At 38.7% G+C, this 18411-nt stretch overlaps 1 protein-coding gene across 2 annotated transcripts in view; it reads right to left on the minus strand.

The window, feature by feature from the left end:
- Nucleotides 1-18411, minus strand: part of LOC132277529 (uncharacterized) — a 68299-nt gene that overhangs the window by 13716 nt on the left and 36172 nt on the right. Inside the window, exon 8 of one of the 2 annotated variants that reach the window (XM_059779398.1) lies at nucleotides 9222-9371. The exons of the other annotated variant lie outside the window; for it this stretch is intronic. Within the exon in view, the coding sequence (XP_059635381.1) occupies nucleotides 9222-9371 (150 nt within the window). The remainder of the gene's footprint in view (nucleotides 1-9221; nucleotides 9372-18411) is intronic. 2 annotated transcript variants of the gene reach the window in all.

The following is an 18411-nucleotide window of genomic DNA, read 5'->3' on the forward strand; positions in this document are numbered from 1 at the left end:
TGCTGGAGGGGTATCACAAGGAGGAATCATCGAAAGCGAAACAGGTAACGGTAGAAGAGTTGAAAATGGAAGAAGGTGATCATCCATTATATTCAATGGGAACCATTCACTTTGAGAACCAATTGAACCACTATAGTATGGTGTATACTCAAAGAAAGAAACATCCATGGATATAAACCGCCGACGACTAGGAGGATGGTAACACCTATAACCTTTTTTAGAGTGAGAATAGCCCAAAAACATAGATTTCAAAGCCTTGGGGTCAAGCTTTGTACGAGTCTGGCCCTGAACAAAGCACACACACCCGAAGACTCACGGAGGAATCAAAAAAAGTGATGAATTGGGATGTAAGATTGAAAGTGGGGATACAAAGTTAAGAACCTAGAAGGAGTCCTATTAATGATGTAAATAGCTGTAAGAACTGCATCTCCCCAAAATGACCGGGGAACATTCATGCCAATGCAGATTGCTCTGGCTAAGTCAAGGATGTGGCTATTCTTTCTCTCAAAACGACCATTCTGTTGAGGAGTTTTAACATTAGCCATCTGATGCTCAATCCCAAATTCTGTACATAACCGTTGTACCTCCCCATAAGTGTACTCTGTACCCTGGTCAGATCTGAATTTTTTAATGGTACAACCATATTGGGTCTGAACCATTGTCATAAAATTTTAAAAAATGGTGTATACCTCTTTTTTGGTTTTCATAAGATAAACCCATGTAACACGACTATGATCATCAATGAACAATATGAAATATCGAAATCCAAGACTAGAAGTAATTGGGCAAGGACCCCACACATCTGAATGAACAAGATCAAAAGGTGTTAAAGCAGATTTATTACTAGTACCAGGATAATTGGAACGAACATGTTTAGCCATATGACATGTCTCACAGGATAAATCTGACACTACCACGTTACAAAATAAAGAAGGAAATAAATGTTTAAAATAACAGAAAGAAATATGTCCTAAACGCATGTGCCAACGCATAAGCTGAGCTTTATTAGATGAAACAATATTAGATAATGAAGCTGAATGTGCTTGAGGTGACAAAGGAGCATCCAACAGGTATAAACCGTCCACTTCACCGCCACTGCCAATCGTCCGTTTTGACTCCAAATCCTAAAAAATACAATGAGAGGGAAAGAATGTTACAGTCCAATTTAATTGTTTGGTAACGCTACTAACAGAAATAAGATTTGTAGTCAACTTTGGAACATGAAGTGGATCTGACAAAGTTATTCAAGGAGTAACTGATATATGACCCTTCCTAGCAATGGAAGATGGAGAGCCATCCACAAAGCGGACCTTGCGATGGCCAGAGCAGATACTATAAGATTGGAAAAGTGAGGACATACCAGTCATATTGTCTGAAGCACCAGAATCAATGATCCATGGTGTCGAAGATGTAGATGCGCTATGTGCAGACGCAATAGTACCTGAGTGGGCATAAGTGGAGGTTGGGTGAGATGATGCCTCCATTTGGTTGAAGAATTGCTTGAACTTGTCCAAATCAACTTGAGTCTAAGGTAACTGTGGCAGAAGATGTAGAGGCAAAGTTGTCAGGAGTTGACAACGAGACTAGTTGTGCAACAGAATGTGCAGAGGAACGAGGCTGTTGTTTCTGTTGCGGTGGGTGTCCATGTAGAGCATAACAACGAGATTTGATGTGACTAATTTTCCAGCAATGGTCACACCGTCCGTGTTGTCGTCCCAAAGGAGGACCGATGGTAGAGCTCTGAACTAACTGGGATGGTGCAATTCCTGAAAGGTTGGGAACCCAAACTACCATAGCAGAACGATCAACAGAAGCAACACCTAATGGATGAGTCCGACGGCTCTCATCTAACAACACATAGGAGTATACATCCTCAAGAGTAGGGAATGAAGATAAGCCTAATAAATGAACACGAGCATACTCAAACTCGTCGTTTAACCCAGTAAGAAACTGGAACACTCGATTCTTCTCCATAATCCCTACATACAAAACTGCATCATCTGGATCCTTCCATAAGTGGAAGGAATCATAATATGACATCTCCTCCCAAATAGCACGAAGCTTGGCGATGTTACCTGAAACTGTCAAGTCACCCTGAGAAAATTCGTGCATTATTCTACCTCTGAGAATAAGTGCGTTGAACTAAATCCCAAATCTGCTTAGCAGTCTTCATAAACATATAGCAAACAGCTATGTTTGGTTGCATCGAACTGAATAGCCAAGACATAACCATATCGTTATCTGCAAACCACTATGGATATGCCTTCTCTGACTGAGCTGGCTCTTTCTCAGAACCAGTAATATAGCCAATCTTGCCTTTGCCACCAATGAACATCTTGGCAGACTATATCCAAATCAAATAGTTGGAACCATCCAACTTCACTGTGGTGATTTGAAGTCCTGGATTTTCTGATGAGTTGGTGGGAAAAATGGCACCACCACCAACAGAACTTGAGCCAAGAGAATTAACAGTCGAAGACCCTGAATCTGCCATAATCTGTCACAAGATAATAAAAAAACTCCAAAAACACCACAAATTCTGTTAATAAATCAAAGGGTCTTCTCAAACCATAAACAATAACAATGTCTCCTCAAATCATTCCCGAAAAATCCAAATACATACCTTTTTTAAGGAGCGCTACCCGCTTACATATAGCCGGACAACCTCCTTCTTAATATCTGGAACCTTTTTGTAGACTACTTTTTTTTTTTTTTTACCCAAGCCCTTATAGGTGTTGGAGACCAACTATCCCAATTTACTCAAACCTAGAAGAGTAAAAAGAAATTGTAAAACTTAAAAATACCTGTTTTCGATCACAAAACAGCGACACAGAAAAACATGTATAAGCAACATCACACGATGTCACAAACAGCCTAAGGTGGCTGTTGCATAAGTCGCAAGGCTGCTAAAAGTGTTGGCTCTGATACCAAGTAGAAATATAAAAAGAAGAGAAAGGAGAGAATTGTGTAAAGGCTTGAATGAGATGAATTACTCATTTACAACTCTAGTATTTATAGATAAAAAGAGCACATGCTCATATTACAAGAAAGGAAGCTAAATCAAATCACAACCTATTCTAAAGCATATTTTATGGCATATTCTATAGCATAGTCAGATCTCTGCTATTATGGTAAGTCATTCCATAAATCATGGCTATCATATATGCTAACATATGCATAGTCAAATCTCTGCTATTATGATAAGTCATTCCATAAATCGTGGTATCATATATGCTAACAATTACAAAGCAAACACAACTTGAAAATTCTTTACTTCCTCAATAGGTTTAGCCATAAAGAGAACAATAAAACTATTTTTATTCTCTTATATAGGCTTCGTTGGATGTAGATAAAAATTATCTACTTAACATCTTAAATAACTATAGATATTTCTTGAACTATCATACTTCCCTTCACAGTCATAGCACCATAATACATTAAGCACAACAAATGCCACAAAATTACACCATGTTTTGACAGTATCTATTAATAGAAAAGGCAAGTAAATAGTGCTATAGGAACCTCAAGTTTCACGATGTAGCTCCATGTCTATCTTCAGTTTTTGACGTATTAATATTCTTAACTTCTACCACTAATTACGAACTTGCCAAGTCATCCACCAATTGTGCAAGTTGTATGAAGACATTTCCCCACTCTCCACAACCAAGTTTGGTTGATACATGCTTTGAGGTATCATAAGTGACTCACAACATCACAATACACCAAAGACTTGTTGTCAACATTGTCTTGTTCATCATAGAGAAGTTCCTCCATCTTCAATTAGGAATTGATTTTCTTCTCTACCATTACTTCTCAAATAGTGCATTATTTGATTAGTGATGCATCGGAGTTTATTTCCGAAGGGGACAATGCATGCCCGCTTATAGATTTGCAAAAAAAAGGAAAAGAATTTTGGGCCAAAGAGTAAAAAATAATGCAACGTAAAATTCCTATATCTGCTTAGGTCTCATCTTATCTTAACTGAAGTATGTGATCGAGCTTGAGATATTTTTGATGTATTCTCCACTATTTTTCATCTTCATCACCTTCTTTGGGTTATAAACATAAACTAAACATTTTGTTCACTAGTATATCCACATTTAGTACTTCGTAATTTGAGACAATTATTTAGGGAAACATATCTTCAATAATTTTTAGAAGTACTTAAAGAAATCTGTTCTCTTGTAGGGTGACCAAATTATATCCCTCGGCACTATTATATGCCTTATGGATTCAACTTGCCTTCTTAATTCCATAAAATCTCCTTACCCGCCCACAGCATGTAGATATTGCGCACTTTGCACACTCTTCTCTTGGTGCTCACAATTTTGCTCAAAACGCATCAACACAGTTACCACACATATAAGTCTCAACAAACCTCTCCACCTCGTTGGTGTGGGACGTCACAATGACCCCCTCTTGGTACCCAGCATTCTCACTGGCCTGACCCGTATGGGCTTGCACACACCCCACTTTTCTGGTTAGGGATTGGCTCTCATATAATATGTCATGACCCATCCAACCCTTGTAGATATTGTCCATTTTGCATACTCTCCTCTCGGTGCTCAAGTTTTACTCAAAACGCGTCTACATGTTTAAGGGGTATCCTCACTTAAAAATGCCAGGAACTTCTCCCCCCTAGGCAATGTGGACATCTCAATCACCCCCTCTTGGGACCAGCGCTGGCCTGACCGGCATAAGCCGATGCATGCCCCCACATTTCCGGCTGGGGATTGGCTCTGATACCATTTTTTCACAACCCACCCCAACTCATGTAGATATTTTCTTTTTTGCACGCTCTCCTCTCATTGCTCACGGTTTTGTTCAAAACGCGTCTACACACTTAAGGGGTGTCCACACATATAAACCTCAACAACTTCTCCTCCCAAGCAATGTGGGACATCACAATCACCCCCTCTTGGGAACCAACATACTCATTGGCTTGACCCACATGGGCCTGTGCACACCCCTATTTCCAACTAGAGATTGGCTTTGATACCATCTGTCATGATCTGCCCACACCGTGTAGATATTGTCCATTTTGCACACTCTCCCCTCTATATACACGTTTTTTGCTCAAAATGCGTCTACACAGTTATGGGGTGTTCACCCATATAAGACTCAACAAACCACCCCCCACCCAGCAGGCAATGTGGGACATCACAACATCTCAACCAAAAAATCATCAGTGCACTAATTTTATTTTGCCACTGCATCAGTCCCTCCGGGTTGGAAATAACTCGACCTCGAGTTTGGTTCACGTGACTCATCGTATATTAGTATGAACAAGATTTCATGCCAATGAAAACTTTTTCTTAATGCTACAAAATCTTGCTCCAATGATTTCATGTCTAATTGCATTGTTCGAACAAATATGAATTTCACCTTGCCTCTAACTTTAAGTGGACAATCAAGCCATTTTATATCCAAGGGACATGCTTGAATGATCACTTCATGGTGAACTTTCATACTGAGATGACTGTGAGCTCAGTCCTCATATTTCCAAACCTCGAGGTGCTTGATATCATCCTCAAAACTGTTAGTAAGAGAAGCAAAAAGCATTGCACCAAAGTTGAAATGGAATTTGGTTGACCAGTGATGGTTCCATGTTTCGATGTCAAGTAAGACTACTTGAGTCAGCTTGCAGGCAGGCCTTCAGACTTAGGAAGATTGTACTAACTTCAATGTGACATCACCTTCTGAATGGCTGAAATTATAGCTTAACCACATTGGTCGAATTTCTCAAAATCAAGATCCATAACCCGTTGACCCGAAAGGAAAAGTTCAAATTTAACCTTAATAATAAAACAAAAAATTCTTCTTAACCCCTCTTAATTCCTACTCTCTGATTTCCTCTCTGCTTTGTCGTCTTCAAATTATTTATTTTTCAAAAAAAATTCTCATACACAGACACCAAACTATTAGAGAAAACCTATAGAGATTTTGAGCTCTATTAACACATAAATTAACTAACATTCAATTTGGGGCAACAGGAAGAGCGTGAGTGATCAAAAGGGCTGAGGGTTAATGGTTTCAAGATAGCATAGGAGAGATGAAGAGAAAGAAATGAAGAGGAGAAAGAAGAGAGAGGGTTAGTAGCAGATTTACATCAATATGTTATTCAACATGCTTTTAATGGTCTTTGGTGACGAAGCAAGGCCAGTTTTGTTAATGGTCTTTTGTGTGTAGTATGGCACTTTTGTATCTACGGAATGACCAAACTAAATTTGGGTGAAGAAATTTTTAAGTACCGTTGCAGATTTAACTAATTTTCTGCTGGCAGCTTTCTGAATTTTTTGAAACTTCCCATATTCTGATTTTTTTCCATATTCTGATTTTGGAAGCTTCTCTGATTTCTGTAATTTTCTGATTTTCAGTAACTTTCCTTTATTGTAATTAAGCCAATTATGGCTAGAATTGCTAGGAGACTCTATATAAAGGGTACTGGAGAGGTGGTGATTAATTTTATTTTTAATAGATTAGCAGCAATGATTGTTTGATCGTTTGTTTTCCTCTAAGAAGCACGGACACGGATATGAGACACAGACACGACACAACACCGACACGGCAAATCCAAAAAAATTAGGACACGGACACGGCGGGGACACGGCAAATGGTATATATATATATATATGATGCAATACTTTAAAAATTACAGAGTGTTACTATTTTTCATCAACCTCACAATGAAAACAAAACACAAAATCATAACTCATAACTAATAAACTATAAAAGAACAATGTTGCAGAGTTATAAAACCAAATAAAAAACAAGACATTAGAATAATAACTAGTATCATTTAATCATCATTGCAAATTTACTCCAAATACAAAAGTATAGACAGAAAGGACTATTAAAATTCATGACTGTTTAACATTCAGGACTTTACTGTTAGCACTTAACATTCACAAAAACCTAAAGGCTAGTCCCCAAAAAAGATACAAAAACAAGTCAATGTACTATCATCTATTCCCATCCATCATTTGACCTAGGACTTTTACCATTTACAATACCAAAAAGGTAGTACAAAACAAAAACAAAAAAAAAAAAAGAACATATCAGCATTCAAAAAAAAAAAAAAAAATTTTCCAGAAGCGTCCGTGCCGTGTCCGTGTCCGTGCCCGCGTCCGCGGAGTGTCCGTGCCGCGTCCGCGGAGTGTCCGTGCCGTGTCCGAAAATTCAAAAAAAATAAAAAATTCCAGACACGTTTTTTGGCATGTCCGACACGTGTCGGGGCGTATCCGACGCGTGTCCGTGTTGGACACGTATTCTTCGCCCATTTTGGAGTGTCCATGCTTCATAGGTTTTCCTCCTTGTTCTAGCATTCTTTTCTTTCTTCGCTTATTTCTTTCTTGCTTTAGACGACAATTGTTTGTCCTCTTGGTAAGGCGGCATCAGTTTGGTATCAGAGCTTTAGGTTCAGCTTTTCGACTGTGTAATCATGCTTCCACGACAACAACCGAGAAGAGAACGTCATAGGATGCAAGATCCAGCCAAGCCCTTACCCCAGCAAGTCACAAACGAAGTCGAGAATCTGCAGAGACAAGTTGAGATGTTGAACCAGCAATGGGCTCAACATGTTATAATCAACCCGTCGGTTGATGACAACTTTCTGATGGAGGATGACCTGTCCAACATCAAAACTTTCGCGAAACATCTGTTTTATATTTCGTGTCACCATAGATTACCCAACGGTCGGATCGATCATCGTTGGGAGGCAAATATCAAAATTGAGATTCCTGAATTTCACGGGAGTCTAAAGGCAGAGGAGTTTATCGATTGGATAAATACCACTGAAAGAGTTTTTGAATACCACAAGATACCAGAGCACTTGAAGGTCAAGCTTGTAGCTATTCGTTTAAAAGGTAAAGCGTCGACATGGTGGGAGAAATTACGCGTTACCCGAAAGCATAAATGTAAGCCAAAGATTGTAGAATGGGAGAAGATGAAGAAAAAGTTGAACAAACAATTTTTGCCCTTTAATTATGTCCAAACGATACTTATCAAAAAAATTATGTCCAAACGATAAACCGACATTTTCTTAATGTGAGGCAAGGAGGCCGTAGTGTGGAAGACCTATCAGAGAGAGTGAAGAACAGATTGTGGCACACTATATTAGCGGACAAAGACTCAACATACTAGAAGTTCTGCTCTCGCATTCATTTTGGTCAGTTTCGGAGGCTTATCAATGAGCTTCGGTGGTGGAGAAACAACAAAACAAGCAGGTTTTGCGCTCCAGCAGCACTTCACAAGGTTGCAGCGCAGTTTCAAGTGCAAATCAGCTTCTACAACAGTGCGAAACGAGGCCCAATGTGTGGGACAACAGATAGCACTTGTTGATGGGGTTAAATAGCAGGCTGCCACTGTTGAAAACTTCAAAATTATGGAGGGCCAGCAGGCCAAAGTCAAGGTGGAGCCTGTGGACTGAAGTGTTGCAAGTATGGAGAGCCTAGCCATAGATCGGAGTGCAGAAAAGATGAAAAACTGATTTTGATCGAAGAAGATGATGCAACCCCAGAGGTGATGTCACATTGAAGTTATAAGCTATAATTTCAGCCATTCAGAAAGTGATGTCACATTGAAGTTAGTACAATCTTCCTAAGTCTGAAGGCCTGCCTGCAAGCTGACCAAGTAGGCTCACTTGACACCGAAACATGGAACCATCACTGGTCAACCAAATTCCATTCAATATTATAAGCATTCAAGACATTACCTTTGTAGTAAAGGAAGCATCACAAAGCTTGAGCAATTACACTGATCGGCTTAAACTCCACATGAGCACATTTCCTGAATCATCAGTTTCAACGGACTTCTTTTTGGAAAAAAAAAAATCAGTGTCAAAGTGTCCCTCTGTTGTTGGTGGATAAATGTTTCAAAATAAGGCCCACAAAGATGGTTACCCCATAGAGAGCGCAGAACATCACCTCAGAGCGCGACTCACTAGTCCCTACCTTAAACCAAAGCCCCTTTCTAATGCTTGAGTACTTTAAGATTTCAGATGTAAGAAATGGTCAACGTGAATCATAGTTAGCAGTAACGTTCTACAATTTAAAATTTTGGTTCAAATTCCTGTAACTGAATTCAGCATAAAATATGTAGTGACTCGAGCCTCATCAAAATATTATAACTGATTTTTTGCATAAAGATGAAAAAGAAAATTGTATTGGTAAAAACATAGCATCAATTAAGGAAATATAATGAGAATTAAAGATTTTGCATACTATTCGTCGAGTTTCCTCTGGTTTTGGGGTAAAATTTTCCCTTCCATTCACTAAATCCATGTACAAGGGAGGAAGTTGCTCAACCAATGGAAGAACTTGTTTCATAATGTGAGGGCTAAGGTTCTCCAACTGTTTCAGAGTCATCTCTGCCTGAAAAGATATTATCAGAAAAGATCAGTTTTCCATTTAGAAATCATTAATTGCAACTGTATTGTTAGGCTGCAAACCAAGCATATGATTAGTATTACACCAGTAAGACATGATGTTATTTCTATATATATACACTAGTCAAAAGATTTGTAGTATTACTTTGTAAAGTATGATTTTACAAGAGAAACAGAGTTGAAGAAATTAAATTCCAAAAAGTAAAGGATTGGGCTGAAAAGGATGAGAACTCAAAATTTTAAGTCCGAGCAGCTATTTTGAGCAAAAAATTGCCAAAGGTTAGGTAAGCCCCCAAGCCCCAAGCACAGCGTGTAGACAAGACATACACAAAATGATGCACTTCAGTTTCAAAAAACGAACGACAACAGTCTGCCCCTACCAATTAACTGAATTACTAGATTACACCACTGGTGATGGCCTTTAAGAGAATATAAAAGTAGCCTAGAACTGGAAGGCGGGTGAGGAAGAAGGCAGCAAAATTAGAGTTCCAATACGTTTTAGTTTTATCTACTACAAAAAAAAAAAAAAAAAAAACAAACAAACAAAAAAAAAAAATATATTCCTAGCTACTTATTTCGTGGTCAAAACTTGATCAAAAAAACCCCTAGCAACTTATTTTGTGGTAACTTGATCATCAAGTTGTAATTTTTATCAACTTGAGTACCGATTTTGAAGATTGAGTGTTCACCACAGGATCAAACCTTGGACAATTTGAGTGTACAACAAGGAAACTATTTTTCAAGCTGATTTTGTTTCCGACTCCTATCCAAACACAGAGACGTCCTCGAAAGTATTTTCGCAACTTTTTCAGTATTATCGAGGACTCTCTAAAGTTATAAAAACTCAGCATTTATCAAGTTCTATTATTGGGTGTTCTGTGTTTTTTCTAGAGAAATCAAGTAAAAAAATTCTTAGTTTTGTTTCTTTGATTTGAACAAACACATTCACGTTGAGTGCATAGTGTTGTTCTTTTTCTGTTCGTCATATAGTGAGCTTTGCTACGGAGTTATCCACTTCGATCAGAGCAAGAGATTTCATTCAATTCTTCGCATTGTTCAGTGGAAAAAAAGGCAATCAATCACTAAGAGAATTGGATCATCGTGAGGCGATTGAGTTGGCTTGGATTAGCATTGCTGGTGATTCCAAAGGCACTGTAGTTTTTTTTTTTTTTTTTTTTTTTTTTTTTAAAAAAAAAAAGGAGGTAAAGCAACAACTGGTGCTTTCGAAGGACCTGGAGTCGGAGAACTCATCGTACTCTTTCTCGAAATAGTGGATTGATTCGCCTAAAATGGTTAGCCTCCGTGGTTTTTCCTCACTGAGATTTTCCGGTAAAAATCCTAGTCTCTCTCTTATTTTGCTTTACTTTTATTTTTATTTTGTGTTCATTGATTTGGTTGTGTGTTAAATTTGATAGCATTGGAAAAGAAGCTAAAAATCAATTAAACGAACAAACTAGAACCTAAGAAGCACGAATACGCATACGAGACACGTATACGACACAGACAAAGACACGATGACACAACAAATCGTAAAATATTAAGATACAGGCACGACGACGACTAATAAATATATCTTTTTATATATGATCCTATATTTTATGAGTAATATTATTTTTCTTTTCTTTTCTTTTTTTCATTGGCAAGAAACTCGTGCACCCATTTACCCCTACAAGGACTCGAACCCTCGCCATCCCTTTTGCAAGGTAGAGGAGATGCAACTAGGCTACAGTCTTTTGGTAGTAATATTATTTTTCGTTAACCTAACAACGAAAATTTCACAAATCATATAATTAATGAGCTATAAAAATAATTAGTTTATCATTTAAAGAACTATTAAATGAATTCAATCCACAACAATATAATTGTTTTTTAAACCAAAATTTTGGAAATTTTATGTTACGACAACCATATTATTAAAAATGTTCCAAAACAACTACATATTATTTTTACACTTTAACCAATCATTTTACCTCCTTTTTTTTTTTTTTTTTTGGATAAGTATCATAAAAGAACTACACAAGGGCCAAATATGGCTCCTAACCTCTCAACACATCGACAAAATCCACCAACTCCTCAACGGATTTAAAATTTCTTCCCTAAATCCAAAAAAATAAAGACTTACGAAATGAGAACTTAAGAACCCACATAGAAGCCCCTTCTCCCTCGAAGGATCTCCTACTTCTCTCCCTCCTAAGATCTACCATAAGCACATGGGTGCCCCCCACAAGCATATCAAATTGAGACCACAACCTCTCCAAACCTTGAGCAAGCTCACTGAGGAAAGAGGAATGACCCAATGAAACCCAAACAAACCCACCAGCATGGCCCAACAATCCTGAGCCACTAGACAGTGAATAAGAAGATGATTCACTGACTCCTTGTCTCTCTTGCACATGCAACATCAGTTTACAATAATCTGCCTCCTCCTTTTCTGATTATCTATCGTCAGAATCCGCTCTAGACATGTTGTATAAGCAAAAAAGGCCACCTAGAGGGGGGCCTTGGTACGCCAATCTGCCTTCCATGGAAAGTGTTGAAAGGGAAAGAGAGAAAGAGAATATATGAAAACTTATATGTTATTGAGTTAGTAATACAATAACACAATGGTGTTTATATAGGAGAAGCTACGGAAGCAGGTAAGTGGAGAACAAGAAAACCCTACACATGGTAATTCTATATATGGTAATGAGGGGTAGGTGACAACTCATACAATACTAATTGTACACGTGTGACAACTCATACAATACTGTACAACACTTCCCCTTAAGCTGGAGAGTAAATGTCAATAACTCCTAGCTTGCTACATATGGAATCAATAGAGTTCTTGGGAAGCGCCTTAGTGAAGATGTCTACCAGCTGTCTAATAGAAGGAACAAAAGGTGAAACAGTCTCATTCGAGTCAACTTTAGATCGAATGAAATGGCAATCTACTTCAATGTGTTTAGTCCTCTTATGGTAGACTGGATTGCTAGCAATATGAATAGCTGCCTGATTGTCACAATAGAGAGGAATTGGGTACTGGACTAAAATCCCAAGTTCCTATAAAAGAGTTTTCAACCAAGTAAGTTCACAGGCAGTGTGTGCTATGAAGGTGCAGTAACCCGTGGTGGACCGTCAATCAGAAGGAGAACCGGCCCAATTTGCATCTGTATATCCCTCAATCCGAAGATGTCCAGAAGATCGATAAAGCAGACCACGTCCCGAAGCACCCTTGAGATACTTCAAGATGCGTACAACTACCTCCATGTGAGGTACCCGAGGACTGGTCATGAACTGACTCACAACACTGACTGCATAAGATATGTCTGGACAAGTGATTGTGAGGTAAACAAGTTTACCTACAAGTCTCCGATACATCTCTGGATCATCGAGTGGGTCACCATCATCAACCCTAAGTTTTACATTAGTCTCCATGGGTGTAGCTACAGGTTTCGAACTAAGATATCCAGTATCCTATAATACATCAAGAGTATACTTCCGCTGAGAAAGGCTAATGCCTTGCTTCGACCGAGCCACCTTAATTCCTAGAAAATACCTAAGTTTGCCCAAATCCTTAGTAAGGAAGCTAGAACTCAAGTGATGGATTAGAACTTGTATCCCATCTTTGTCACCGCCGGTGATAACAAAATCATCTACATACACTACAAGAATCACAATACCGCGTTTCATTTTCTTTAAAAAGAGTGAGTGGTCAGCTTGGCTTTTGGTCATACCATGAGCTACCACTGCTTTACTGAACTTATCAAACCATGCATAAGGGGACTGTTTGAGGCCATAAATAGACTTCCTGAAATGACACACACACTCCCCCTTATACTTAAACCCGGGTGGTTGAGTCATATAGACTGTCTCATTAAGGTCACTGTGCAGAAAGGCATTTTTAACATCAAGTTGATGAGGGCTACAGGACTCGGTCGATGTGTGCAGGTTACACGTCAACCGGTTTGAACCTGCACCATGAAATTGGCTACTGCCCAAATTTTTGAGATACCGGCCGACGTGTGGAATCCCACACTTCGACCGGTTCATGCTGAAATGGCCTTTAAGGCCTATTCTTGTGATCTAAGTCCCCGGCACCCTCGTTGGTCCATTTGCAACCTTAAATGTGATCTAAACCTATCCCAAAAGCATATATTTAATCGAATACAACCACAAAATAACACCCATGCATCTATATAATCATTAAACAAGCTTGATACATCATATGTGATCAAAATAAGTTCGGTTACATCGTGTCATAGCCATTAGGCTTTACAAGGGATTAGAAATCCTAACGAGACCACGAAAGATTAAAAGATGGTCTCAAAACTATTTTTATCCTCAATTTGAGTACAAGTACGATCATATACAGCTACTAGCAAAAACTAGTTACATAATCATTACAAGATCCATGCTACATCAAAAATTACATAGATCACAAAAGAAACCAAATGGCCCCTCTAATCCCGTCTAAGCTTGTGGAGGAATGTCATCCACCACCTACTTTCCGTGACCTAAAAAATGGTAAGAGGAATGAGCACAAGCCCAGTAGAGATTGCCTAAATGGCATCTCCTAAAATCCAATAGACGAAACGCATGTTTAGACACGTCAATGAATAGAGTATGAGAATAGGGATCATGCCGGGATTACACATCATCAACAAATAGCAACTAGTGTACCATCAACCATTTGAAGCAATGCAATGCATGAAATGACTTATGCAATGCATACCACACACACACCCTCGCATATCCACACCCACACACAACAAAAACGTACTAACTAGCCGGACTTTGGTACCTCCGCCGTCCTTAGGGAGAATTTGCTAGTCATCCTAGCAAAGGGTGACTCCCAACTACCATTTGAGGCCCAAGGTTGCTAAATTACTCACGGGCACCTCCCGTGTCCCTATTAATTAGTTAGCACTGCCGACAAAGGGGTACCTCCCCAACTACCGGGTTTAGGAAAAACCTTTCATCAAAACTTATTCAAAATTCACATTCCCCTTCCACATTCCTCACAACACACCCAATGGCCAATGACAATGCAATGTCATGCTCACAATGTATAACATGCTTAATTAATCATCATTGTTAATTCATGGTCACAATTCTACCTCGCATGGGTTTATACATAAACATCAACTTTAAAGCACACTTAACATTTGAGAATAACACAATAATTCAACATGTCAACACACAATTATTAAGGCAACAATAGCATGCATTTGACAATGAAATAATCACATTACCATGCTCATTCAAAATTAACCACATAGTCCATACTATACTTGCAATTCAACTCACAAAAGTCACAATTCATCACATTTCAACTAACAACTCAACATAATCCATCACACACACACACACATACACATATATATACATATATATATCCCTAGCATGCTACTACCCAATTGACATCCAATTAGCATGCAAAATTTAGGAAAAAACATAAATTTGACTACTAAATTAAAGAACTATGCAATTTAGACAACTCTACCTCTATGGATACAAAAGCCCCAAATTTCGAAATCACCCAAGTCCTCCAAATGCAAATATAATCGGATCAAAACGTTGCCCTCGTCATGCTCTACAAGATTGCCTTCTATGGCAAGGATCAATTCCAAGAGGAAATAGATGAATCCAAGCTTTTTGTGTGAGTTTGTAAGGAAAATAAGATGAAGAAGAAGAGAGAGGGAGTGGCTGCGGGAGAGAGAGAAAATGCTGAGAAATGAAGCTCCCCAAACATATATTTGTCTTCCACCACCCATTTAGTCAAAGGTGGGGCCCACTTGTAAGCTAAAGTCCCAAAAATGCCCTCTCTCATGCAAATATACACTACAACATGACACAATGATACATTTAAACACTTAACCACATAAACATGTATCAAATAATAAATATGCAATGTAATGACCCTGAAAAATAGCCCCGAATACGAAAAATCTGAGTGTGGGGTCCACACAGGACCTCTTGGACAAAAAATCTGAAAATAGCCTAAATGACCCAAAATACATTTCGAAGAGTTCTAAACTCAAAGAAACGCCCCAAATCACTCTCAGAACCCTCGTGGCACGCTAATCGGTGCGTGACACGCAAAACGAGGCGATAAAAAGAAATAATCCCAAAAATCCCAAAAAAATAAAAAATTGCGAAACATCAAATGTATAGTTCTAGGAATTGAAACACTAGAGAGATTTGTGGTAAAAGCTCTATAATTTGGAGACAATCTATGGTAGGACACATATTTAGCAATAGGATGCATGGTACAAGAGCGAGTACCCTTCCTAAGTGAGATAGGAATATCAAGGTCATGAGAAAGGCTCTCTTCATTGCTGGTTTCAGGAATTAAAGATGGATTAGAGACAGAAATACCTGTTTCATTCAAGTTGCCTTTATTCGGAGAATTTTCTTGGCAGGTAGTAGGTTGGTACTCTTTACTTCTTCGAGAGTAAACACGGAGCTCTGATTGAGGTTGCATTTGAAGTGGTTCTCCCCCTGAAGTGTAGTCTATAATGTTTGACTCAATAGGCTTCGAAGAGGTTGAAATAGTGGGTTTAGTAGGTTCAGTAGGTAAGGTAGACTTTGGTGAAACACTCGGCAATGGTAAAGAGCCCAACACTTCCTAAAAATGGTCTTCCCTTTCAATACTCTCCCCCTGAAGAGTATTTTTGGTGAAATAGGGTTGAGTCTCAAAAAAAGGTCATAATATTTATACCCTTTCTGTTTAGGAGAGTACCCAACAAACACACACTTTTCAGCCCCAGGAATAAGTTTTGAACGGTCCCGTGTATGAACATGTACAAAAGCAGTGCATCCAAACACTTTAAGAGGTAATGAGGTGAAGATCCTAATATGGGGAAAAATTGACAGCAAGCTGTTTAGGGGCGTCTCAAATTTCAACACCTTAGTTGGCATTCTATTGATCAATATGAAGCTGTAAGAACAGCCTCACCCCATAGATATTTAGGAACCCCTGTAGTGAACATTATTGCTCTAGCAACCTCAAGTAAATGGCTGTTTTTTCTCTCAGCTAGCCTGTTTTGCTGTGGGGTATCAAAGCAAGTGGACTAATGGAAAATACCCTTTTCTTTCAAAAAATCACCAAGAATAGAGTTAAAGAATTCTTTTCCATTGTCGATTCTAAAGACTTGAATACGGGTTTGAAACTGGTTTTCAATCATGGCATAAAACTCTTTAAACACTCTCGCAGCCTCAGATTTTTCTCTCAAAAGATATACCCAACAAACTCTAGTATGGTCATCAATGAAAGTGATAAACCACCTAGTTCGAGTCACGTTAGTAACCCGAGAAGGCCGCCACACATCACTATAAATCAAATAAAATGGTTTGGATGCTTGATATAAATAAGAAGGATAAGAAACACAATGATGCTTTGATAATTGACAAGATTCACATTGAAATAACAAAGGATTTAAATTTTTGAATAGGGATAGAAACAAATGTTCTAAGTAAGAGAAACTGGGATGGCCTAACCTATAGTGCCATAACATTATTTGACTTTTAATAGAAATAGAAATATCATTACTACTTGCAGCTTGAGCTTGTCCACTCTTGAAGATTTCATTATCAAAATAATAGAGCCCATCAACCATCTTATCACTGCCAATCATCTTCCCCGAATATAGGTTCTAAAAGAGAATCAAGAAATTTGACAACACAGTTAGAATCCTTGGTGAGTTTACTAACTGATAAAAGATTGCATGAAAGGTTAGGCACATGGAGGACAGATTTTAAAACAAGGTTTTCTGAGACAACTATAGAACTTTTTCCTGCAACAGGAGACAAACTACCATCAGCAATACGAATTTTTAAGTGACCAGAACTCGGAAAATATGTACTAAACAAATGTGATAAACTAGTAATATGATCAGATGCACCAGAATCAATGATCCAAGGTGCCGGATTTAAAGAACTAGTGAGAGCACTTAAAAAGCTACCTTTTTCGGCAAGAGAACCTGAGGAGACACTTGAAACCTGAGTTTGGTTCAGCAGTTTGGAGAGATGATCAAGTTGCTCCTTACTGAATGGAGATGTCTGGGTTTCAGTAGTAACCTGCATTCCATGCCCATTCTTGTCTCCAAATCTACCTACCTTCCAATTTGCTGGTTTTCCATGTAGTTTCCAGCATATTTCTCGCGTGTGCCTTGGTTTGTTACAGAAATCACACCAGACCTTGGTTTTCTCTTCAATCTTCCGATGTGGGTGATTTGTTAGCTTTGGATTAACTGCAGCTGCTGCAATTGCAGTGGCTGTTACATTGAGTGCAGAGTTCTCACTATGAGTGTTAAAGGATTTCTTTCCTATCATCACCAACCTACGGCTTTCTTCCCTCCTAACTTCTGAGAAGACTTCTCTAGTGGTAAGCAGTGGCTCTTTGCCTAGAATACGTCCTCTCACTTCGTCTAACTCAGCATTGAGTCCAGCCAAAAATTCAAATACACGGTCCTTCTCAACTGTTTTCTTAAACTAGGCACTATCGCCTGCACGCTTCCATTCAAAATCATAAAAAAGGTCAAGTTCTTGCCACAAACCTTGTAATACGTTGTAATACTTTGTAACAGTCTGGTCTCCTTGTCTTGTTTCTCGGATCCTTGTTTTAATTTCATAGGCTTGTGCAGAATCGCCTAAGTTTGAGTATGTCTCACTCACTGCGTCCCGTAATTCTTTGGCAGTGGAGAGATACATAAATGTTTGGCCCATCTCCAATACCAAGAAGTTCACTAGCCATTACATAATCATGGAATTTTCTGCATCCCAAACGGCATATGCTGGATCATCTTCCTTTGGGGTTGCTTTGCACCAATTAAATAACCAATCTTCCCCCGCCCTCGGACGAACAACTTTACGGATTGAGACCACAGTAGAAAATTATGTCCATTCAGCCAATGAGTGGCAATTTGGAGGATTGGGTTGTCACCTGAACCAGATGAAGTGATCTGGGATTTCCGAGCATTTGAAGAATCGACCAAAACTTTCTCAGTGGAGATTCCAGACATCGCGGATTTAACCAAAGAAATCAT

The sequence above is a fragment of the Cornus florida genome, unplaced genomic scaffold (assembly GCF_030987335.1).
Source record: "Cornus florida cultivar Cherokee Brave unplaced genomic scaffold, ASM3098733v1 CherokeeBrave_3.0.0_Hap2_Chr01, whole genome shotgun sequence".
In the NCBI taxonomy this organism is placed as follows: domain Eukaryota; kingdom Viridiplantae; phylum Streptophyta; class Magnoliopsida; order Cornales; family Cornaceae; genus Cornus; species Cornus florida.